This window comes from Mesocricetus auratus, unplaced genomic scaffold (genome assembly GCF_017639785.1).
Source record: "Mesocricetus auratus isolate SY011 unplaced genomic scaffold, BCM_Maur_2.0 Super-Scaffold_100006, whole genome shotgun sequence".
In the NCBI taxonomy this organism is placed as follows: domain Eukaryota; kingdom Metazoa; phylum Chordata; class Mammalia; order Rodentia; family Cricetidae; genus Mesocricetus; species Mesocricetus auratus.
Genome location: NW_024429190.1, coordinates 50,770,229 through 50,795,057, shown reverse-complemented (window position 1 = coordinate 50,795,057; position 24,829 = coordinate 50,770,229). Strand labels below are relative to the sequence as shown.

Here is a 24,829-nt window from a genome sequence, read left to right as displayed (position 1 = left end):
AAGAGCTTGGCTTCTTAACCTCGCAGATCTGCAGGCCTTGGAGACAGAGCAAACACGTGCAGGCGCATTGCCAGGGGAGACCTGTGAGGCAGAACTACGGCTTACAATGCATTTTGGGCAAGTCAATGATCTCTGATACAATCTTCTTTCCTGATATAATGAAATTAAGACTAGAAGCCCTTTAATTAAATGTGGGATTGTATCGAGGCAATTGGGAGCTCAGCCAAGGTTTCCTGGTAGGATGTTAGACATCAGACGGCAAAATTTTCTAGAAAGCAGTTTTTCTTTATTTTTAATTTTAGCAGCTTCTGCCTGTCAAGTGATAACACTGCATGTTTGCTGTGGTTTTTGTCACTTCTCTGCTTTTTTTTTTTTTTTTACAAAAAAACAGATTTTATTTAATTTTAAGAAATGTTTAAAAGAAGGTACTGTTGAAATCAATGCAAGTCAAAATGAAACACACTATTACTTCATTGCACTGATCAGAAATGAGACAATTTGTGATTTGAAATGAGAAGGAATGATATTGATAAAATAGAAAACCCAAGTGCCAGATGTCTAGGAAGTGAATCTGGACTTTTCCCTCCCATAAACACTCAGATTTCCTTCCCAGACAAGCCAGGCCATGAATATCATCATTTAAAAATTATTCTTATTATTTTCAGATTCATTTATTTCATCCTATATGTATGAGTGTTTTGTTTACATATATACCTGTGCCCCATCTGCATGCCTGGTGTCTCTGGAGACCAGAAGAGGAGTAGGATCCTCTGGAACTGGAGTTACAGATGGTTGGGAGCCATCATGTGGGTGCTGGGAATTGAACCCCCGGTCTTTGGGAAGAAGAGTCCTTGTTCTTAACCTCTGAGCCATCTCTCCAGCCCAGAAGATCATCATTTTAAGGCTACTTACACAGAACCTTAGATCACCTATGCTAGTTTAGACAAGTTAGCCATTTATTCTTACTTTGCATTTAAAATAGGCAAATGCATAAGAATCTGACACTTCCTAATTCCTGATAAAAGAGCTCTTATGCCGGGCAGTGGTGTCACATGCCTGTAATCCCAGCACTCAGGAGGCAGAGGCGGGCGGATCTTTGTGAGTTCGAGGCCAGCCTGGTCTATAGAGTGAGTTCCAGGACAGCCTAGGCTGTAACACAGAGAAACCCTGTCTTGAAAAACCAAAACCGAAAACAGGAACAAACAAACAAAAAAATCCCAGCACTTTTGCAAATGAACGCAAGGGAAACTCCTACAGAAGACCCACCTTTAGTTTCTAAGTCTAGCATTGATATCCTACTAAGTCAATGAGATCCCATCAGGGACAACCCCAATATGACCTAAAAAACTGCTGGGTTTGTTGGGTTATGAAAGTGTTTGACTCCCAAATCATGAGCATGACTATCAGGTGCACTGTGCTTTCACAGTTAGCGTCCACTTGAATGGGAAGCTTCTATTAGTCAGTGCATATTTTGACAACTGTCATTGAATCATTTCTAACTAGAAGCATCATTGAGAATCAGCAGTTCACCAGGAACACCTTGTGCAGGCAACAGTTTTCCTCTTTCAGGTCTCTTTTTCAGATTCTCCACTCCAGTTTTGCATTTGAAGTAACCATTCTTCAAGAGGAAATATAATAATCAAATAATAATGTCTATAAGGAACACTAAGGCCAATTGTATCCACTGTATTTTATATGTGTTCTCATGCGTCAGTCCTGGCCTCTAATTTCCATGAGATTCATGGGTAAGTTCTCAGGAAAGAAAAATGCCCCCTGCTTTCCCTCCACCATCTGAAAATCAAGCTTGATGTCGTAGTAGCTATAAACGAGCCCGTTCTCAAAAGGCTGGTCTTCATCCCCACGGAGAAGTGACTTTTCATGGTGCACAGCATGTTGCTGGCTTAGGAAATAAATTTATGCTGGTGAGAATGTGTACACATACAATCCGTGTTTCAAAGACAATGGAGCATACTAGGAAAAAGTAATATTTGACCCACATGCTGAGGCAGGAGGGATAATGAGAAATAAACACAATTGTCTGCATATAAAAGAGCTGCAGTTAGTAGCCTTAGAAAAGAATTTCTTTTTTCTATTTGTTGGCTATGGGTGGATTCTTTGCTAGGTTTGTTGAGTGTTCTTGCCCAACCTTAACTTTTACAGTTTTTCATGTCGCTTGCAATTGTAAAGCAGTCTGTGGTCATCATACCGGCCAGCATTGCACTCCTAGGCGCCATCTGCCAACCTATAATTTATACATGTTTTCACCATCAAAATGGATTCTTCCCCACTAAAGCTTTCATTCTCATTCACCGTGCATTAAGCTCTAGCCCCTTAATGTCCTTCAGTGTTTGCTGTGCTATGGACAGGTAGGGACCAATGAGGAAATGTGCTAAAGGCCAGGGTGCCTGAATATCATCCTCACTCCTGTTACTGGCCTTCTGTGGTTCTGTAAGTCACTTGTCTGTCTATTTGTCTGTCTATCCATTATCTTTCCAACTACTTATTTATGGAAGCTGTAGATTCTTCAGTCATAATGAGAAAATTCATGCTGTAGTGTTAGACTTGAATTTTATGATATAACTGTTGAGAGTAGGACTCTTTTACCCGAGTAACCAAATTATTATGAGACAGAGCTGAGGTTGTGGGGTGTGTGTGTGTGTGTGTGTGTGTGTGTGTGTGTGTGTTATCCATTTGAATGCTCCTTATTCTGCAAGTCCATTCCCATTTTATATTTTGAGGATAGGGAAGTACAGGAAAGTGCTACGGCTTCAATGTTTATGCTAAAGGGTCTGGTGCACAAAGACATCTATTTCCAGCTGCCTTTGGAATTTGGCAACCGTGTTTTATCTTGTATCATTGAGATCAGCACATTTCAGTGATCAGTGAATGTTGTTTAAAAAATGGAGGATGGAATCTTTTGAGTGTATGGGGCTCTTTGATGTAATAGCTACAGTCTGGTCATTTGGGGGATGGGCTTACTATAGAACCTGGGAAGCTTTCAGAGAAGTTTGGAAAAGTCAGATCAGAAGTGTACTTGGAAGAAGAGAAAGAGGGATTTCAAATTGGACTCTGAGCTATGTCTGAAAGAGTGGGCAATGCTGCAGTAGAGAGTACATTCATCTCAAGATGGAGAGGGCCATTGTGTCATCATGCTAAATTGGCAGGCTTGTCTGTCAATGCTAGTTTTGTTGATATGGAGTTAGCCTTACATTCAGAGAGGATATTATCATCCTTTTTCTGGAAATAATATGGTACCTACAAGAGATATTCCCATTTTGTTAATTTTTTCTTCCTATTTCTTTTCCTCCATTGAGAGAAAGTTAGCAGTTTCACTGCATTTCTGAAGCTTGTTTTTAAATAATAGTTTGCATAAACAACAATAAACTTCAAGTTAGAAGTATGAAATGGTTATTAAAGCAATACAAGAGTATAGAATAAAATGAAAAATAAAAGTATCCTAAAAATCCCATTACATGAACCCATGTCATTATTTAGGTTTATGTTAAACTAAGCATATAAGTTCCTGGGGTGGAAAAGTTGGCTGGGCCATGGATGTGACATTGCCTATCAGAGCTGACTATGAAAGAATATGAGGTTAGAGGATCTGAAATAATTGTGACGTATGCTCTAGACTGCATGGCAGATCCTTGTGTCACTGTATGTATTTAGGTAGACAGATTTTTTCCTAAGTGCTGTTATTGCTTAATGGCTCATGCCCACCATTCCATATGATTTAATAGTCTTCCAAAGCACCTCACATACCTAGAATTAGATATTCTATATGTCTGTTCATATAGTTTAAACCGTTCTCCACTGTTGAAGGCTGGGACTTCTACCTTTGAATATTAGAAAGTTATGTATGGTTCATGTACACAAATCTGCATTCACAAACCATGGTTATTTTCTTAAGACAAATTCCTGTAAGTGGCACTGGAGTGTCAAAGGATATGGATGTTTAAACACAGCGATACATGTTGTCCTTCCCAGGTTAGTGTTCCACAGAAGCTCCTATGAGAGTTTTCTGCATTTTCCCAGGAAATACAACTCTCCCTTCATAAATACTACTAAATTGATTTCATTGTTGACACCAACATGTACTTATGTACATGGTTGTCTGTACTATGGTTGCACTGTATATGGAATATATGCTGTATTACAAACTCACTAGCCTGTCATAAGGCATAAGCTTGCAAACATAGATTTCTTATGTGGCTTCTAAGTGTAACTGTCTCCTTTTCCCAGGTGCCTGCATGAACATCACTCACAGCCAGTGTCAGATTCTTCCCTACCACAGCACGCTGGCACCTATCTTGCCAATTGTCAAAAACATGGACATGGAGAAGTTCCTCAAGTTCTTCACGTACCTCCATCGCCTCAGTTGCTATCAACATATCCTGCTATTTGGCTGTAGCCTCGCCTTCCCTGAGTGCGTCATTGACGGTGATGACAGGTACTTTAGAACCAAATCATTCCATCATAAGAGCCAAGTTATTCTAGGGACAAGTGTCCAAGAGGAACAAATTGTCCTGTTATTATCTTTTATTTTTGTGGTTTTTAGGGGAGAAAGGACCCACATCTGCATAGTCATTTGCAAGTCTCTGAAATGGATGTATTTAAAAATACAGATTAATTTTGTTTATGGGAAGAGTTAAATTATCCATATATTAATTGATGCTGTTGGGAACACACTCAACTGCTGTCTTAGTGAGGGTCTGATAGAAGGAAAAAATGTACCCAATGAAATGTTTATTGGTGAGACTGTTTGTGGAGGTGTGGGAGGGGGAGAGAACAATTAGGTGAAGAGAAGCACCAAGATGATGAAAGGACATAGTTCTACTAGCAAAATCTTGAAGAAAGAAAGGGCTCGAAGCAATTGGAAACTCATAGATTTGGGTGGGGTGGGGGTTGTCGAGACTGACCCACCCCAAGCGCTATGACCCAAGGGCAGAGATACAGGACATGGAATAAATACCCCAACCCCCTTCTCCAATCATCCTCTCTGCCAGAGAATTTACTCACTAGCAGGGGCCAAAGGAATCCAGTGCAATGGATGAGTTCCAAAATCTCATTAAACATCATCAGCTAAGAAATCTGAAATCTTATTTGAATCAATTATGAATGGCATTCTGGATGGTTCTTCTCATCAACACGAGGACCCAGTGCTGGAGTGGGGGAAGGTGTGGAGGGACTATTCAATAAGACAGAAACAATTTTTAATAACAGTCAATCAGCCCAAAGAACATCATGGTTATGTGAAGCACTCAATGTGTATTTGGAGAACCTCGAAGTATGTGCTAAGTACCTATTTGCATACAACTTCAATTACTTCCTGGGTTGAAATGTTAGGAGCTTTTCAGAATAGTAACAGTAGAACATATCTCATTTTTCAAGTGCTACCACATTACGGTATTTATGTTAATTTAACTATGTGTTTTACACACTGCTTAAATTGTGTGTGAAACATGAGAATAATATGTTTCAGGCAAGTACCTGTTATTTTAATTGCAAGATGCTGCACCATCATCGATTTGAGATAGAGCAGTGAATGTTGAGCTGTAGAAATAAAGCACTGTGGACGCGTGCAGAATTCAGCGAAACTCGAATTATCCAGGGGTCAGGTTCAGAAGGTGCTGTCGTGATACACAGAAAGAGAAGTGGGATTTGATCTTTCTTGTGGGTTAAATTCTGGCATGCTTGTGTGGGCTGTGGATATGAGTCAGTAGCATAGTGCTGGCCTCATGCCCTGCACTATGGGAAAAAAAAGATGGTCACCAAGAGACACTTAATTTTCCCAGACTGTGGCAACATAGTTGGTGGTTGCATTGGTTTTCTAGGGTTGGTTTAACAAATCGCCACCTGCTGGGTGGCTTAAATAACAGAAGTGTCTTCTCCCAGAGTTCTGAAGGCTGAAAGTCCAAGAGTCTGCAGGGCTGTCTGGTTCCCAGGACTCTATGGGGAGAATTCATTTTTTCCCTTTGCTAGTTTTCTATTATTTCTGTTCCTTTGTCTTGGGCCCATGTTTCTCCTATTCCTGCCTTTGCCATCATGAGAATTCCCTGACTGTCTACAGTTATTCCTCTTCTGTGTCTTGTGAGAATGCTATCATTGAACTCAGGGGCTCATCCACAAAATCTAAGATAAGAGCTTCCCCTCAAGATCCTTAATTATCTTCACAAAGACCCTGTCTTCAAGTGAAGGGACATTCCTTGTTCTGCAGAGTAAGATGTAGACCTCTTTCTTTGAGGCAATGGCTGGGAAAGAAGGTTAAGGGAGCTGTGTGTCATGGCCTCTTTGTCCACAAAAGAGAAATAATAGTTATACTTATGTTACAAAATTCATGTGAGGATTTGATGACACATGGGGCTTGGGACACTGCCGGACTCTTAGAAAGAACTCAATAAATGTTAGCAGTGACTATGAAGTGGTGATTTGTGGAGAACAAGTAGAAATAATGAAGTGGAGACCACAAAAAGTATTTCAAATACATACCCTGCGTGTGAAGGTTCTCAGAAATAAAGAAGTATGTAAATAAATAAATGGCGTGCTCCTTTGCTTTAAATGAAATCACATAATGCCAGAGTGGTTATTATTTTTTTCTGGAGCTAGATTCTCATCTCATTTGTGTTTACTTTCCAAGAATTTCCCTTATATCTTTTTAGATTCACTCCTCTGTGGATTTATGTGTACTCACAAAAAGACAACAAAAGGGAGTGTATTCAGAGTCTTGGAAACCCTAGGTTCATTATGGTGATCCTCTTTATTCTAACTCAGTCTCTGCTTGAATAAACACTCTGAGTTGCCCACAGTTTCAGGGCACTTTAAGATAAATTTGCTTTTCCCTTGACCTGATTTATCCTTTGATAACTGCACTAATATGAAAGTTTTCCATTTTCTGTTATAATGAATAATAATTTACAGTTACTTTTTGAGTGTTCTTTGAGGACTTATCCTATTTTTGTTATTACATTTTGTCTTATAATTGTACTGTTAGACCATGCTTCCTGCTGTCATTTAGTGTGTACATGGGAACTGCAACCTAATTTAATAAGCAGAATAAGTTTAGCAAAATAAATGTCTTGTACAAAACCATTATAAGGTCAAACATATTTTTCTTGTGTATCATCTATTATATGCCACACTATTCAAATAAAAGAAAAGTGTTTGCTTTCTAGTCTAGAGAAAATAGTTACTTAATAACATTTACAATTTAATTTTAAAAGATTACAGTGGGATGTATAAACAGTATAGTTTTTAAACCGATTCTCTGAGACCACAGATACTATTTAACTACATTGTATGTTGGAAGAATGGACTTGAATTGTCTTTATTCTAGACTGTGATTGCCTTGACCAAATGTGTGTTGACATACTATTACAGTCTAGCTGAAAGGCAGGACGACATATGGATTCAGTGAAGCATATCTAAAAATGTAAAATTTTAACTGATACATTATTGGAATGGCTCTAAAGTTTGTAGGTTAGAAGGTACTGCTTAAAGATACCAAGTATTCAGGTGGTGTTGGCACATGCCTTTAATCCCAGCACTTGAGAAGCAGAGGCAGGCATATCTCTGTGAGTTTGAGGCCAGCCTGATCTACAGAGCAAGTTCCAGGACAGTCTCCAGAACAATACAGAGAAACTCTGTCTTGAAAAACCAAAAAGAATATGAAATCATCACCATTGCTGGGAAGGGCAGAACAACAGGTGACTTGGTGTCACTGTGAATGAGTGGCCAATAAGCACATCAAATGACTGAAGAAACCTCACGTGTCGGATAAGAGAGAGACAGGATCCTTGCTTAGTCTCCACCTGCACTAGGCATGGAGATGAAGAAGCGTGCAAGTGAAGGCTTGTCTTTGCCACTGTCTTCCATTAGAAATGAGATAATGGAAGGAGTCAGAGTATCCCTCACTCACTTTAGTCTGGAACTCTAACAACCAGCACTGTGGTTGTCTTGTCTTTATTTTCAATAATCATGGTTCCAGCAGGGAAAAGATGGCTCACTAAAGTTGCAGCACTGTATGGTGTCCAGTAAAGGAACCACTGACAAAGACAGGGTTTCCTAATACCAGCAAGGATTAGTGCAATGGTCTCAGGCCTGGAGCTGTTGACACCTAATTTTAAAAAGTAAAGGGGAACTTAGGGGAGAGCCATCCATGGAAGGAGCCATGGCCTGCCATAGTATGATGCATCCAATCTCTGCAACTTGGCGGAGAGGAACATAAGGTGATCACTAGCCAGCATGTCTGTCCTGCATTCTGCTCTCTCCTACTGGTGGCTCTCTTACTGGGGTGAGTAGGACAGAAGCCAGGAGTATGATCACTGCTGAAAGGTGACTAGGGAAGAGTTGGGGCAGAGGCATGTGACAACTGACTGTGACGAGGGAAATGAGGACTAGCCAACACACAGCTGCATGCCTCACACCCAGTGTTGCCCCACCAAATACTTGTTGAGGGAGGAAACATGACGGCATGTCAGTAGATGGTTTATTATTAGCTTAACATCTGATAGGAGTCTTCATAATTCAAAATCATCAAATGCAGCTATGGCACATTTTGTGGGCTGCTGTTTGTATTTGTCTCACGGGGTTTCTGCAGAAGAACACAATTTGGATGGAAGCAACATCAGTTACCACCTATGGGGAAGAAAAGCAAACATAATTCCCACTCAAGTGAAAGATACAGTCATGGACTTCTTGAGCCAGAATAAGAAATGATCTCAATATTAAGACGTCCGTCAGGAGATTGATTTTCTGACTTGTTTATCTCCTACCAATACAATGCAAACTTCCATGAGGCCAATGGTTCCTGGGTGTTTTATTTGCAGCTGTCTCCCTAGTTTACAAGTGGGGACACGCAGGTACCTGTTGATTAAGTGAGTGAAATGTTCAGAGAATGACTCAGGCACCATGAGGGATAAAGCTGTCATTTGCAAACACGGGAGGAGAACCACCAGCATGGTGCCCTCTCCCCAGTTGAGGGAGGTGGATAAGGGTGTAAACTTTCTCTGCCTCCCAGACTCCTTCTCCCTCAGGGCAACAAAGTCTATACAGGCTAGTCAGTATTTACATTTTCCCCCACGTAATAGGAAAGTGTCAGTAAAATGGATGAAACACTCATAGGAGGATTGTCTTGTTGATATGACAACTTTAGGGCTTTACTCTTAGGACAGAAAAGCTCAAAGAAATACCAACAGATAAAGACAGGTTGATTTAAGTGAGCAGGAATAACAAAAAGTCACAAAATGACTCCTGAAAGAATATCAAAGTCATGCCTTCCAACTGATGGGACACTTATTATCTTTAGTATTTAGCACACTTACCAAGACCCATGGGATAAGAGAGGAACAAATATCAAAAGCAACTTACAACTGTGACATTACTTACGGCTGTTTTGATTTTTGCATATAATAAAGTCACACCAATGATAAGGGTCTTCAAGTGAATGGAATTGTAAGTATTTCTAAGTTCTAGTCACATACAGTTGATACCAAGAACTATTGGAGAGAATAGTAAATGAACTCATCACTGCACAGGCTGAAGTATAAGTGCCCCAGACACTGGCAGTAACATAACTAGGTATTTTCAGTTAGTAAAAGGCCACCAACGCCCGGCTATGATTTCATATTCTTGTGTCATGGTGATTCATATAATAAAGGGGTCACAGTGCTTGGTCCTGTGGCCTCCTCCTCAATGTTTAACCTTCTTGCAAAGGAGGAAGTGGAGGCATATGATCTTATAAGACTCTTCAGACATGAGCAGTGTCTTCATGGCTAAGGAAGGGTCACAGCTCTGGGAGATATGCAACCCTTGATTTTGTGAGCATTGGTTACTAAACAGCTAGGTCTAAAAAATTCAAACTGGAATTGCATAAAAATAATTGTTTAAGTCTCATCCATGAATACCACATGGAGTTCAGTAACATGACTTTGAGAGAGAGATGTACCAAGGAAAAGATGGCTGGGTTACACATATCACACTTTCAGTAGCTTAAAACAATTCACATGAGTTATGTCACGATTTCCATAAATAGGAACCATGGGGTCACTTAGTTGACTCCTCTGCTTCAGAGGCTAAGAGCAAATTAAGGTGTCGGCTAGAGCAGAGGTCTTATCTGAAGGTTTGACTGGGAAAGTATCCATTTCTGAGTTCATGAATTATTAGAAGAGCTTCGTTTTCTCAAGGTTTGTTGGATAATAGGTTGCCCTCAATACCAACCATGTAGTTTCCTTAGAATGTATGGCAACTTGCTTTGTCAAAGCCAGCAAGAGAGAAAAGCGGTGGAGTTGTGACTAAGAGGGAAGTCACAACCTTATGTAGCTCAATAATGAAATGGCATCCTATTAGTTTCTATGGTTGGAGGTAAGTCAATAGGACAGCACATACTCAAGAGAGGGGCTTCCACAGGCAGGAGCAGTAGAAGGAAGAGATCATAGGTAATATTTTTTTAACTTTTCCCTGATACAAAGCATCTTCCCCCTCACCCACAAAAGAGTTTAAAACTAAGGTTCTCCTAATATATATTTAAGCATAGTTTATCAAAAATAGAATTTGACAACTGTGATACGAGATTCTAAGTGGAGAGATTTAAGAATATTTAAACAGGACATTTGTCTCAAAGGCATTGTACTACTTTTACTTTCTTGGTTTTTCTAAGGATAGTTATATGAAATGATTGCTTTTGGGGAACCAAAGAAAAGCACCTACACAGCACCCGATGTTGGTGGTGGGGATAACCAAGAGACTTCCCTATCTGTGAACTGTAACAATGACCAGTGTGGTAATATATGCCCATGGGTGCAATAGTGGCAAGAATAATATGGGAGAAACCAATTGTTTTCTGATTGGATTTAAGACCTGCTCCACAGGAGGAAACATGTGACTCAAAATTGCAAATTTGGCCTATAACTCTAGGTGAGGGATCTCATAGGCCCCTGGGGGGTAAGCCTACTACTACTAGTATTTCCAATGTAAAAACTATCAAACTGATTTCTATAACTTTGTTTCTCCATATCCATCAGTGAATGCAGCTCTTAGACTTCATCAGAGAAGTTTCTTTGTGCAGCTGATGATGGCTAATGCAGATGGTGCCTGGTCAACATGCAGGGAAGAGAATAAATGATGGTGTTAGGCTCCGCTACAAATGGACCATCTATTATCATGCGCCTCCCAGTCAAGGTTTAGGGACCACTCTGGAAAAAAGGAAAGAAAGATAGCGAGAGTCAGAAGTCAGAGTGAACCAGTGTCTTCTGGGCTTGATGGTAACATTGTAGTCATGAACCCACAGCAGCTATGGCTAGCTGCCCAAGACTAAGTCAGTCAATGTTCTAGTATAGAGTGTGAAGGAGACTCTTGAGATCCCACCTCTGAGGACCTGTGAACGTTTGATGTCTTTGGAGGGGAAGGAGAGTCAATTTTCTTCAAGAGTAAGGTCTGTAGTGGTCAAGCACATTCCAGGGATGGCCCCAAATTCAGGAGTATAGGGATAGCACAAATTAGATTTAGTAGCTTATTAAAAACGAAAGGACACAAAATTGGGGGTTAGGAGGTGATGGTGGAGCTGAAGGGGGAGAAGCGAGGGATGAATTTGATCAGAATATATTGCATGATGGTGATAGTTACATGAAATTCTCAAAGAACTTATATGAGGCATTTCTAAAAAGTAGCTCCAATTGACAGAAAAATGTGATTTATAACTCTTAAAAGCCTACTTGTCATGTTTATTTTGTAGCTCTAGCTTATTTAATGAATTTACATTTATGACTATTATAAAATTTTTCTAGATAAACATCTGTCTATCTTTAGATATATCATAATACAATTTCCTGGCTATAAATTTAGTAATGAAGTTATAGATTAATTTAAGAATACTTTTTGTTTGGTTAATTATTTAAGAACATCCTTCTTAGTGAAAATACTCCAGGCCTTTATTATCACTGTGTGACAGCTTATTTCCAAACTTATCAAATGTGTCAACAAATAATTGTAAGGGTACATCAGAATTCTCTGGCTTCACTTGAGTTTAAATGCATCGGGACTTTTTTTTGCACCACACCAAATGTACTTCACACATCAATTAAGAACAATCAGTCTTTCTAAAATAGCCATTCTGATAGCCAAAGTGAACCTTCCCTTGTGTTGAGCACTGTTTTCCAGTTACCAGAGTGTTGTTGCTTGGATATAGATACTTATATTCCAAAATAGTGTAGCCTGTCTCACCACCCTGTTCCCTGTGATGAAAAGCAAATCGTGTCCACTCTTCACGGGCAGCTGAATTTCAGGCACAACAAGAACAAATGACTCCTCATTTGCTCACTGTTTGCAAGGGCTCATAGTTATTAATACTCTACCCCCAGCTCACATATTCCAGTCCAGCAATGCAAAACCCATGGGGTTTCAGTCGGTTACACCTCTCAGGAGACCTATTTGGAAACACTCTAAATATTGTTTCCTAGGTGCTAATTTTAGAACAGATGGTCTGATGGTATTTTAATAGTTCTATATCTTCCCAGCACAAACTTTGAGAAAAATGTCTGTCACTTCTTACAGTTTATCAAGGCTAATGGGGTTATCATGGCCTCAGTGCTTCTCTGAGAAACATGCTCTCAAGAGTGAACTTAAGTTTGCAAAGTGTTCATAATAAGAGAATTATGGGAAATGGTCCAAACAAGAGCTCTTCCAAGTTGCTCATCTTTCAACTGGGGAAAGTGAGTCTCAGCATGATTGAACTGTTGGTTCCATGTCAGACAGTATCAGAGTATCAATGGGAGGGTCTGTGATGGGGGACTTAGGAAAATGAGCATGGCAGAGGGTGAGAGTCCATGATGATGAGTTAGCATCTGAATTAAAGACTTAGCTTCAGGACATGAAAAAAGGCTGCTTGGCCCTTGTGTGAAACTTCATCATCACTGCTGTCCTGGGAGATGCTGAGAAAAAAAACAGGATTCTGAGGAATAAAAACTAAGGCCTCAAAACTGAAGAAAGTTCCCATAACCATTGAGGAGACATGTTCACTCTTGGTTCTTTCTACAAATACCTAGTTGTGGTTTGGATGGAAATGGCTGCAATATGCTCATATGGCTGAATACTTAGTCTTAATATTAGTACTGTTGGTGGAGCTGCTGGAAGGATTAAGATGTGTGTGTTGGAGAAGGTGTGTTACTTAGGGCAGGCTTTGAGGCTTCAAAAGCCCTCCCTCACCTTTCCCAGTTAGCTCTCTCTGCCTCCTACCTGTGGATCCAAGGCATGGGCTCTCAGCTGTTCCTGCTGCCATACCTTTTTTCTGCCATCATGGACTCTAACCTTCTCAAACTGTAAGCCCCCAATTAAATGCTTTTTCTTATTCCTGAATGGTTATCAGCACCAATTCTTGTTTTATGTTCTCAATGTAACTTGTTCAATTGCAAAACTCTTCCTGTACCTTCAGTATCAACTTTTGTTGCATATTAATTTAAATAGATTATTTTAAAAGACAATTTTAGGGGCACAGGTAGATGGTTCAGCAGTTAAGAGTACTGGCTGTTCTTCCAGAGGTCCTGAGTTCAATTCCCAGCAAACATATGGTGGCCCACAGCCATCTGTAATAAGATCTTGGGAACACTGTATACATAATACATTTTTAAAATCCTTTTAAAAAGATAATTTTAATATGATTTTTAAAAGATTTTTTATCAGAATGTCATTGCTGAGAGATGCCTGTTGTTAAAGACATGTAATATCAGCAGCTTGGTAGCTTGATACAGGATGATCACAAGTTTATGGTCCATTAAGGCTACTGAAGAGTTCAAGGCCAGCATGGACAACTTAGTGAGGTCTCATCTCAAAATAGGGACAGAGAATGGGAAATGTAGGATCAGCAGCATGAGCAATGCCCTGAGTATGACCCCATCACCACCACACAATGTAAACGTTGAAAACTCCTTCTCCACTTCTTAGCTATAGCAAGATCACTCCTTCAAGGTTCTCAAAGACCATGCTAGGGCCAGTGTAATCCCTGGATGGCAGGTCTCACCATGCTCCTGTAATCTATGGAATAAATGGGGTATGCTTTACAAGCCTTTTTGATCAAGGAGTATGGAAGGTCTAGTATCAGATGAGAACAGACCTTGTTAGGTAGTATATAGATCAAGGCCTGGAAGCTCCCACACCTGCTTTCTCTTCCTACCTCTGCCATCTTGAAGACAGTAGTAACAAGTGTGTGACATTTGAATCTGCCCCAGAATCCTCATGGGTCTGTGCTTCCCAGGAAAGGTTTATTACAGTGATCAAACATCGTATGATTCTGTGATATCAAGATTTGAAATAGCTGTTTTCATGGGACTCACACAAAATTTCTGTTTCTTTCCCAATTTCCTTAAAATTCTCTGAAATGCCTTTGGCAAGACTGGCAAGGATAAAAGACAGAGCCTACAGATGTAAGCCTGAGAAGGCCACTTGGCTCTGAGAGGAGACCAGCCCATGGCTTGGACATTACTAGAGCTTAGGTTAACATCCCCAGAGCAAACCTGGGATCCAGGAGTGTTTGGTTACATACAATAAGGATGAGGGCAAGCTCCTGGGGGCATTATTGCTTTTACTTTTGTCAGTGACTCACATCTTTTACTCTGAAGAATACAAAACAGAAGTCTAATAAGACTTTTTTTTAAGTACATAAGATTTTCTCAGTTGCAGCTTGTCTGGATAAGGTTTCCATAAAGACCATGGAGAATAAAGAGCAGTTTTCTCTATTTGCCTCTAAGAGATAGTTTGTATTTCTCAAAGGAAAGATTAAAAAGTAAGAGTAATATACTTTTTGACCTACTTTTGCTCTTTCAAATTGGGGGCCCCTCCCTTTTTCTGTTGAGTAGTATATTTTAACACAAGAAGCTTAAGAACAGTCATTTGGGGAAAAGCTTCTGGGAGAGGTGACTGAGTTATGTGTTGTGAAACTAGCTTATTATCTTCAGAATTGGGTGATATAATTGGGTGGATGAAAATTGTCATAGGACTGAATATAGAAGTTTAAGTTGCTGACTGTATATAAGAAATGTAAGTTAATAGTCCACATTAACTTTATGCTGGCTGGCTTTAAGGCCATTATTATTGTCGTGAGGACTGCTCTACAATGAAATTAAACCCCCCTTTTCTTTCTGTTTAGGCGTGGCCTCCTGCCCTGTAGATCCTTCTGTGAGGCTGCAAAAGAAGGCTGTGAGTCTGTACTGGGGATGGTGAATTTCTCCTGGCCAGATTCCCTCAGATGCTCTCAGTTTAGAGATCACACTGAGAACAACAGCAATGTCAGCAAGGTCTGCTTCTCACTGCTGCAGGAACATGGAAAGCAATGTAAGTATCTGTGTCTCCTTTTAAATTCAGATATACTACCCACTTAGCAACAGCTACATAAATAGGTGGACTGTCCAATATAGTTTTAAAATGAGCAGACTTCAGATTAAGATGCAGAATATTAACAATACCTATAAATGCCCTCTGTAAGCCTCTTACTTGTCTCTGTCCTGACTCCCATCACCTTAGCTAACTCTGCTTATTACTGAACTTCATGTAAGTAAAATAATTAAATAATATGTGATATCTCTCTGCATTTGCTTAACATTATTCTTGAGCAATGCATTGTATTTATTGCAGGTTCCATGTCTTCTCACTGCATGTAGTGCTCTAATACTTTACACTTGAGCAATTCATTGTGTTTATTGAAGGTTCCAGTTCTTCTCACTCCTAATACTCCATTAAACCACAGTATATTTCTCTTATCTGCTATTGGTGGACATTCGGGTTATGTGAAATTTCAGTTATGAAGACGAACAATGCTGTTACTATTTTCGCACATGTCTTTGGGTTGAACATAGTTGTGGGCTTGTTCAGCCGAAATAGCTTTCTAAATAGTTGTATGGACTTACACTCCTGGAATCTATGTGTGAAAGATCAGCTTGTTCCCATCCACTCCCAACAGTCTCTCTCATTTTTACATCTTTGTTGAGAACATTGAGGCTTCTCATTGTGATTTTAAGTTGTTTTTCCCTGAGGAATTTGATCATATTTTTAAAAATGTATAACTGTTTCATGATCCCTCTTATGGTACAAATATTTGTCCATGTTCCAATGATCTCATTAGTTTACATTTTCATATGCAGCATGGATGTATCTCATTATGGTTTTGATCTGAAATGTTGCACAGAGACTCATTTGCTAATGGCTTGTCTACTGGACCATGGCACAGTTGAGAGTCTCTGGAGCCTTTAAGAGGTGGAGCACAGTAGAATGAAGTTGAGTATCTGGTGATTAGGCACTGAACTGTGTATTGGGACCCTGGCCTCTCCTTTCTGTTTTTTGCTTCCCATCAACCATGAGGTGAGCAGCCTCATCTACCACGTGCCTTTGCCATTATATTTTACCTCTAAATAGTCCTAACGTGATGTGGGTGACCATGAACAAAATATCTAAACTCTGGGAAGGCAAAACAATTTCTCCTCCATTTAAACTGTTTATTTCAGGAATTTTGAGATTTTTATAGTGACACAAAGCTGACTAAATATAGATTGTATTTATTGTGTAACTACAAAGATCCCTGATTGTGCTTCCCTGTTTCCAACACTTATGCCTCTTATTTTCACAGAACAGAAAAAGAGAGAGTTATTATTTTTTATTAATTATTTGAAATTTTCATATGATGTACTTTGATCATATTCAATCCTCCTCTTCCAACTCCTCTCAGATCCATTGTTTCCTTGTCTACGCAACTTTGTGTCTTCATTTGAAAAATAACCTACTGAGTCTGATTTCTGCTGCCCCTCTACTCTTGGGTGTGTGGCCATCCACTGAAATGTAGTCAACCTACAAGGTGCTAGATCCTTAAAGAAAATGGACTCTACCTATCCCAGTATCTCTCATTTGCCAATAGCTCCTCAGCAAAGGGTGAGATTTCATGCCCACTTTCCCATTTCATGCTGGATTTGGTCTGATTTAAGCTTGCTTGGGTCTTGTGCATGTATCACCATCACTGTGAGTCTATAGTTGCAATTTCCATGCTGTGTCCAGAAAACATGGTTTCTTGTAGTCATCCACTGCCTTTGGCTCCTACTGTCTTTCTATCTTTTATTCCATAGTGATCACTGAACTTTGGAGGTGGTATGATATAAATGTTCCATTGAAGGCTGAGCACTCATCAGTCTCCTCTCATCTGTGCCTTGACCAGTTGTGAGTGTCTGTGTTAATCTCCATCTAAAGAAGCTTCTCTGATGAGGGCTGAGAGATGCACTAGTCTAAGGATGTAACAATAAGTTACTGGGAGTCATTTTAACAATATGTTCATTTAAAGAATAATAGTAGTAGGTTCTGTCCTAGGGCCTATGGTCTGTTTACCCATAGGTTTTTTGGTCTCTACCACAGTGCCATGTGTGAGTTTCATATTGTGGAGCAGGCTTTAACTCCAATCAGAAGGTTGATGGTTACCCCCATCATATTTGTGGGCATGACTTTCCAGAACAGTCTTTGTTGTAGCTCACAGAGCTCACAGCTGGGTCAGACTGATAATTACTTTTCTCCTCTGGTAGCACACATAGCACCTTCCATCACTATGAAATCTAGCCATTAGGGAAAAAGCTTCCAGGTGTGTACCAGATTGAGTTTTTCCATGTTCTAGGACTCAAGTATGTGGTTCATCAAGAGGGTCTGTTTATGGAAGGATCCCATGAATACTCCTAGACCAGGTTCACCTGCCTAGGAATGGCACTTCCCATAGTGTGATGGGCCCTCTTACATCAACTTGAAATTGAGAAATGTATCATAGACATGGCGTAGTTGAGATTTATTCTTCCCAGATGGATCTAGGTTGGCATCATTATTTGTAATTTTAAAAAGTTTTACAAGTAAAATATAGTTACATTATTTCCAGTTTTTCTTTCTTCTCTCTAACTTCTTCCATGTACCCCCATTACTCTTTCAAGGTCATGGTCTCTACTATATTTTACTTTAATTGATATATATATGAAATATTATTATAATATAACATATATGTGTATTATGTTCCTAAAAATATACTTGTTCTCTATAATATAGCTTTCTTTAAAATCATAAGTGTTTTTGTATTTTACCAAAAAGTTTCTTTATGTCTGTTAAGATGATCTGTTGTTTTCTTCCTATTAGGCTATATGGTAATAACTCCATTTTGACTTAGACATTGGTGATGCCCTCTTTCTTGGTAAGCATAAGCGAGTGTGAGTGCCAGGTTTCGGTACCAAAATGTAAGTGAGTATAAAAGATTTTTGACTCTGGAGCTGCAAAGGTGTTCTGACTTATCAGGAAGCCAGACTACCTAGAGGCACAATAGGACAACTAACCGTTAAGCGTGGAGCTCTAATAGGACAGTTCAACCCTGGAGGGAAAGGTGTCCTTACTTGTCAGGAAACCAGGCTACCTGAAGCTGGGATGGTCTATCAGTAGGATATAGCAATCCTGCTCCTCTCCTAGAGAGCTGTTACAGCTTAGCTCTGCTTTGTTCCCTTAGGGGAACGTCCTAGCACAGCTACCCACTTCATCCTCTGTCCGAGATGTTACTGCTTCTACTACACTCTGCTATAGGGGAGACCCCTGCAGAAATGTAGCAATCTCCTGCTCTGGTGAAGAGTTGTTACTTTGCTCAACCTTGCTCATACCGCTAAGGGAGTGTCTCAGCAAGGTTCTGCACTGGTGAATGAAGATCTTCACCCAAGACTCTCTTGAGAAAGAGATTTACTTGGGAAGGAGGGAGGAGTCCAGGAGCGTGACTGCCTCAGCCAGGGTGGGAATATAACCTGTCTTCTGTTTGAGTCTGAGAAGGCAGAGATGTGGGCTCCCCAGAGCAAACGGACTAAGAGACCTGCTATGTAGTCAAGCTCTGGATCTGATTGAGAGATGCTGCTCATTCTACAAGGTGGGAGAGTAATGACGATGATTCCTGACATCACCTGCAGGCATCCACAAGCACGCATACTCACTGTGATGGGTTAAGTAGGAATGGCCCTAGCAGCTGTGCATATTTGAGTGCTTGGTCATTAGGGAATAGCACTACTTGGCAGAACTTAGGAGGTGAGGCCTTTTTGGAGTAGGTGTGGCCTTGGGAAGAAGTATGTCACTGGTGGGTGGGCTTTGGGGTTTCAGAATCCATATCCAGGCCTCATGGCAATTTCTCTTCCTGCTACCTGTGGATCCATATGTAGAACTCTCAGCTCCTTCTCCAGCACCATGTCTGCCTATGTGTCATAATGCTTCCTGACATGCTGATAATGGGCTGAACCTCTGAAACTGTAAGCAAGGCCCAATTAAAAGCTTTCCTTTATAAGAGTTGCTGTGGTCATGGTGTCTATTCACAGCAATAAGACATTGACAAGGGCACTCTCACTTGTACCCACGTCCACAAAAACATATGCACCACACACACACACACACACACACACACACACACACACACGCACGCACGCACACACACACACACACACACCCCACAAAACCAAACCCCTATTTGATATATTTGTCTTATAGTAACTATTTTTTCTATCCTTCTAGAACATTTTTGCAAGTTACTCTATTCCAGTGGTTCTCAACCTTCCCAATGCTATGACTGTTTACTACAGTTCCTCATGCTGTGGTGACCCCCAACCATGAGATTATCTTGTTGCTACTTCATAACTGTAATTTTGCTACTGTTGTGAATTGTAATGTAAATATCTTATATGCAGGATATCTGATCTGTGACTCCCCAAAGGTGTCATGACTAGTCTAGTCTCTTTAGTTCATTTCTTTGTATGACTACCCTAATTCACCTCTGATGATGGTTTTAGCAATTGGTATCATTCCACGATGCCAGGGTGTCCATCTCTGTCACTAGTGATGACATCTTTTTTAAAAATTAATTTATTTTTCTACATCCTGACTTTATCCACCCCTCCCTGCTCTTCTTTCATCCCCCCTCCTGCGTCCATCCCATCCCTCCTCCTTATTCGCTCAGAATGGAGCAGGCCTATCATCAGTAAAGCATGGTCTATCAAGCTGCCATAAGACCAAGCAATCCTTATGTTCATTCTCTCCTGAGTTCTCCAGACCAATATCTCTGTCTTATGACCCCATTTCTTGGACTCTCCCTGAGGCCAACTGTCACAAGTGGGGTGCTCTAGAAATGGTCACTAAGAGGAAGTCTGAGGTACACATACTTATTGGGACTCAGTCCATTTGTTGTAGAGAGGAAAGAAGTCAGCTTTTGGTGAAAGGAAAGATTTGGAATATGATCCAGTGCCGTCAAAGCCTCAGCTATATGCAAGGGCACTCTGGAAGATAATTGGTCTCAGTCCGAAATGGCCCATGCTCAACCCAAATGGTCAAGTCTTTCAACCTTTGTGTCAGTAGCCATTGATGGTAGCGCAGCTCTCTGAAGCGTTCTGTTGGACGAGATGATGATCTAAGTATCTTGAAAGCTAAGGGCTATCAGCTAATGTGTAGAGCCACAAGTCCTTTCTATGCTCTAGAGGAGCATAGAGTGGTGCCAGGTCACTTAATTTAATGGGAAACTAAGATGACTTTGTTCCATTTTTTATAAAATGCCATTTAACTCTTCCTTGTGTCTTTTCCAAGGTACATTCCTCCAGGGGCTCTAAGCTGGAGACTCTGGGAGTCGCTGTGTTCCTCAGGTCCAGGGACAGGTCTGAGTTCAGTTACTTTTATTCTCAGAACAACATAGTTGCTGTAATTTCTACTTACTTTCAGAAGATGTTTGCTTGTCTCTTTCTTTTCTTGCTTTTGTGATAAGTGCCACGAGGAGTCTTCCTCCCAGGTAACAGCCCCTCTTCTGTGTGCTTCTCCTTGCTATCCAGCCTTATCAGTCACTTCACTCCTGTGGGGTTGGGAAACTCTAATGGCTTCTGGGACTCTTTGCAAGGGTTCCATGTCCAGATGGCCAGTTGTAGCAGCATGGCAAGAACTGGCATATTCATGAGAGGACAGAGTGTGTAGAACATGGACTTTTTTTCTTGATTGTTGTTTAGATTTTATTTTAATTGCATTCCTCCTTTCTCTTTCTACTCTTCCAATCCTACCACAAACCACTCCCCACTCTCCTTCAACCTCCTTGTCTCTTATCAGAACCCTGGATCTTTTCTCTGTGCTTACTTTTCTCTGGGATCTTGACTACTCACAACCTAATTATTTCCTTAGCTTTCAGTTGCTTTTAAACCGAATTTTCTCATGTTTTATCTGCCTTTTCTATTTGTTTTTGATGGAGACCCTGACCACTCACAATTTATTGCACTGTGTCCAGAAGTAGAAATGTATTTCATTTCCTTTGAACACAGTGTTTAGTGTTCTGCTAATTCTTGATCTCCACTCCCCCTACCTTCACAAAGATGTTGCAATATGCCATCAGAAGGATGAGTGAGTAGATTTGGAAGGATCCCTCAAGTCTTCCTTGTTTCAGCTTCAATTGTTCCTGGCTGCATAAGAAAACTTAGTGTGTTTATTCATGGTCATTTTGAAAAAAATCGCAATTGACATAGGATTTGAGAATCCTTAAAAAGTCTGACTGTCAGAATCCACATTATTGGTCAAAAGGTATCAGTTTTTGAAAGTCAAAATCACACACACACACACACACGCACACACACACACACACACATCTGTATCCACTCTTCAGTAAGTCACCCTGAGGTGTCCCTGGGAATATCAGTTCTCTGCCATTAGAAAAGATTGATGGGGTTTGGGCAAGATGATATAACAACTAAATTAGAGCCTTGTGTTCAATAGAGTGGTAATTTCTTAAGTACAGTAATCAGAGTCACAGAGTCCTTTGGGTTCTTAGTTATAGTTATTTTAGTGTAACTTTTTTCTGAATTTTTCCCTGGAATGTCATCTGCTTGATAAAATATTTTTCTAGAATTTAAATCATTTTTTTCTGCCTCATACTTGGTGGACCAATAGACTCATTCCCAATACATTTATAATTCTTATGCTCTAGAGAAAATCACTAATACATATGATTTTCATGTATGTCTAAGAATGTGATTTCTAGTATACTTATATACCAACTGAAAAGGGTTCATGTGCTAGTAATATATTATATATCAAGAAGAAAAAATATTATATAATATAATCACAAAGGGGCTGGTTCTATAAGGTCACTTTACAGGCTACCCAGTGCAGTCTTTTTCTTATGTTTTTTATTCATTGAGTAAATTGAGTGCCTGTTCTATCCTGAATATCACCCCAGGGACTCTGAATAAACCACAACTTATAATAGTGAACAGAGTATTAATTTATATCCATGCAACACAGTACTTCTTAACCATAGGTGATTCTTCAACAGCTCCCATTTTTGCTGTGGGATGCTTGTTAATATATGTCCACATTTTTAGTTGTTACACCTGAATAGAAAAGAGGATGTATGACAGATTGAGTTCATTATTGAGACTAGACACCCTGCTAAACATCCCTCAATAAACAAAGTATGGTCCCCCATTTTAAAATATTATGTGATCCAAAACATCAGTGATGTTGAACTTGAGAAACTCTGACAGAGGTTTTATGTTTTGGAAAGTTCTTTCTCAAATTCCATCATCATCACCACCACCACCATCACCATCACCATCACCATCACCATCAGCACCAAAGTATGCTTCATGACTTTTAAGGGAAGCTAAACACAGTCTATGACAAATACGTGTAAAAAGAAGCAGAAGAACACCAGTGACTTGTGTAAGCATGCTGGCATTCAGAAATTACAGAGACATGACAGGATAAATGACAGGAGGGTAGCATGTAGTCATTTACATGGATGAGTAATAACTATTTTAATAGAAAATGCGTCTTTCTTGGCAAAGAGCAGGTGTTCTCATGTAGGCAACAGTTACTGTGAAGTTGTGTTGGTGTTGGGTTCCTGCTTAGTCCCAGACATGAATTGTAAGTCAAAGCTGACTCCTGTCCTAGTCCCTCCTCTTCACTTGTGAAATAACTGGCCCTCTTCCCCTTTATATCTGGTGTCTCATTCTCCTTACCAAAGTGCTTTCACAGCTGTTAGCCCCTTTTGCTTCAAGTAAGTCCCTGAGGTATTTTCATCTTCATTTTATAAATTAAGAAATTGAGGGTGAGAGAGGTCATCCAAGTGTTATTTTAAATCCAGCCTCTCCACCCCCGACTTCCCACTTTGGTTTCTACCAAATAGCACACCATCCTGGGAGTCAATTAGTAACACTTGAATGCGACCCTCCACTACAGACCCTTTCTCACAAGAACTCCCTGATGTCTTTCTAGACTGCACTGAGCCAAAGCCTACAACCTGTAATAACCGCTTTTCCCAAGGCATGGCTCTGTGAATTCAATTCATCTCCTCTTAGCTGCCTTTAAATCAGTCATAATTCCTGAGACATTTTGTTCTCATATAGGACACACAGTTGTCTTATCCTTTCTATCGCTGGGCCCTGCAAAGTAAATAACGTGCTAAAGTGATAATGCTGTGGGAACTGTTCTTCGGGGGTTTAAAAATAAACATTTGTGTGTGTTTCCATAGCCAAGTCGAGAGAACTCAAGGGGGCTAAAGTTCAAGGCCCATCAATCATTCTAAGCGGTCCAACTAATCCCTTTGCTTTACCTTGGTTGTAATCATATATGGAAAGTAGTTTTTAAATGGTATTTCTGTGAGTCTAAAGAGATCTTCTGCCATGAAAGAGCTTTAGCTATTTGTTCTTTCATTTCTTCCTTCTCTTCCTAGTATTGTATTTGCTTTGCCTAGCCCCCGTTGCTGATGGCAACCACTTCATGGTATCAGACTCCTTAATTGTAGTTTCTGGATCTTGGCAAAACATGCACTCTCAATTTCTATTGAATCACAGGTTCATTTCAGAGAGATTATGCCATACTATTTCTTTGAGGTTCTTAGAATCAGTGTTTTGACAGTGATTACAGGCAGTACCATGAAACTATTGAAAACTAGCCATGCACTTTCCATTACGATGATCAGCTTTAGATAAAATGTTTTCCCTGAATCTCAATTCTTTTTACATTTATAACTTTAAATTGTTTATATTTTTTGAATTACCTAAACAACCTCTCTATATATAGATGTTACCTCTCATTAGTGCTTTGACTTAGCATCGGGTGACTTCTAACAGAGCCTCAATGGTTTTTATTTTATAATTGTTGGGACTTGAAAAAGTTGAAGCCCTTCAAACATCTGTCTCCTCAATTTCATGATACAAAATAAGACTTTTGAGTGTAGAACCATTTTATCTCCATGAGATAATGATTTCAGGCAACTTTGGGAGTCATGATGCACTTTGAATACACAAATATTTCAGTTCAGTGGCCATACTTTTTGTGTCAGGTACTTTATTATAGTTGTAAACACTCCCATTTCTCATGATTTCACAGGCAAGTGAAGATATAGATATTTAAACATAGGCTCAGGCCTTAAACACAGAGTGGGACTCAAATGGCATATTAGAGAGAGATGTGGATAAGGGTAGGCTGGAGATAGGGTGAGGAGTTTATTTAGTGGGAGAAAAATGGCCAAAGGAGTAGCTTATTGGACTTTGATGTGGCTTGGTGGTAGAGTCCTGGCCTGCTACACAAGAGACCATGGGTTGAAAAATAGGGCAGAAAAGAAGTAAATATTAAACCACCTGCTGTAGCAGGCAGCTGGCACTGTATTCAGTGGAAAAGTATCAAATAGTACACAGCCCACCAGTCTGAGAGTGAGTGGGACATTTCTTCCTACAGTCTTTGAGACTGATAGGACTTAGTGTAGTCCTCAAGTACTACTTCTTGGAAGAGATGTTTGATCCTGAGAAAGGAAGTATGAAGCATGACTACCTCCTGTGTA

General features: G+C 40.0%; 1 protein-coding gene across 3 annotated transcripts in view; it reads left to right on the top strand.

The window, feature by feature from the left end:
• Corin (corin, serine peptidase) overlaps positions 1-24,829 on the top strand; it is a 196,819-nt gene that overhangs the window by 64,280 nt on the left and 107,710 nt on the right. For all 3 annotated transcript variants that reach the window (XM_040747170.1, XM_040747169.1, XM_021233383.2), the window contains exons 4-5: positions 4,243-4,450; positions 15,134-15,318. In XM_040747170.1, coding sequence (XP_040603104.1) covers positions 4,243-4,450; positions 15,134-15,318 — 393 coding nt within the window. The remainder of the gene's footprint in view (positions 1-4,242; positions 4,451-15,133; positions 15,319-24,829) is intronic.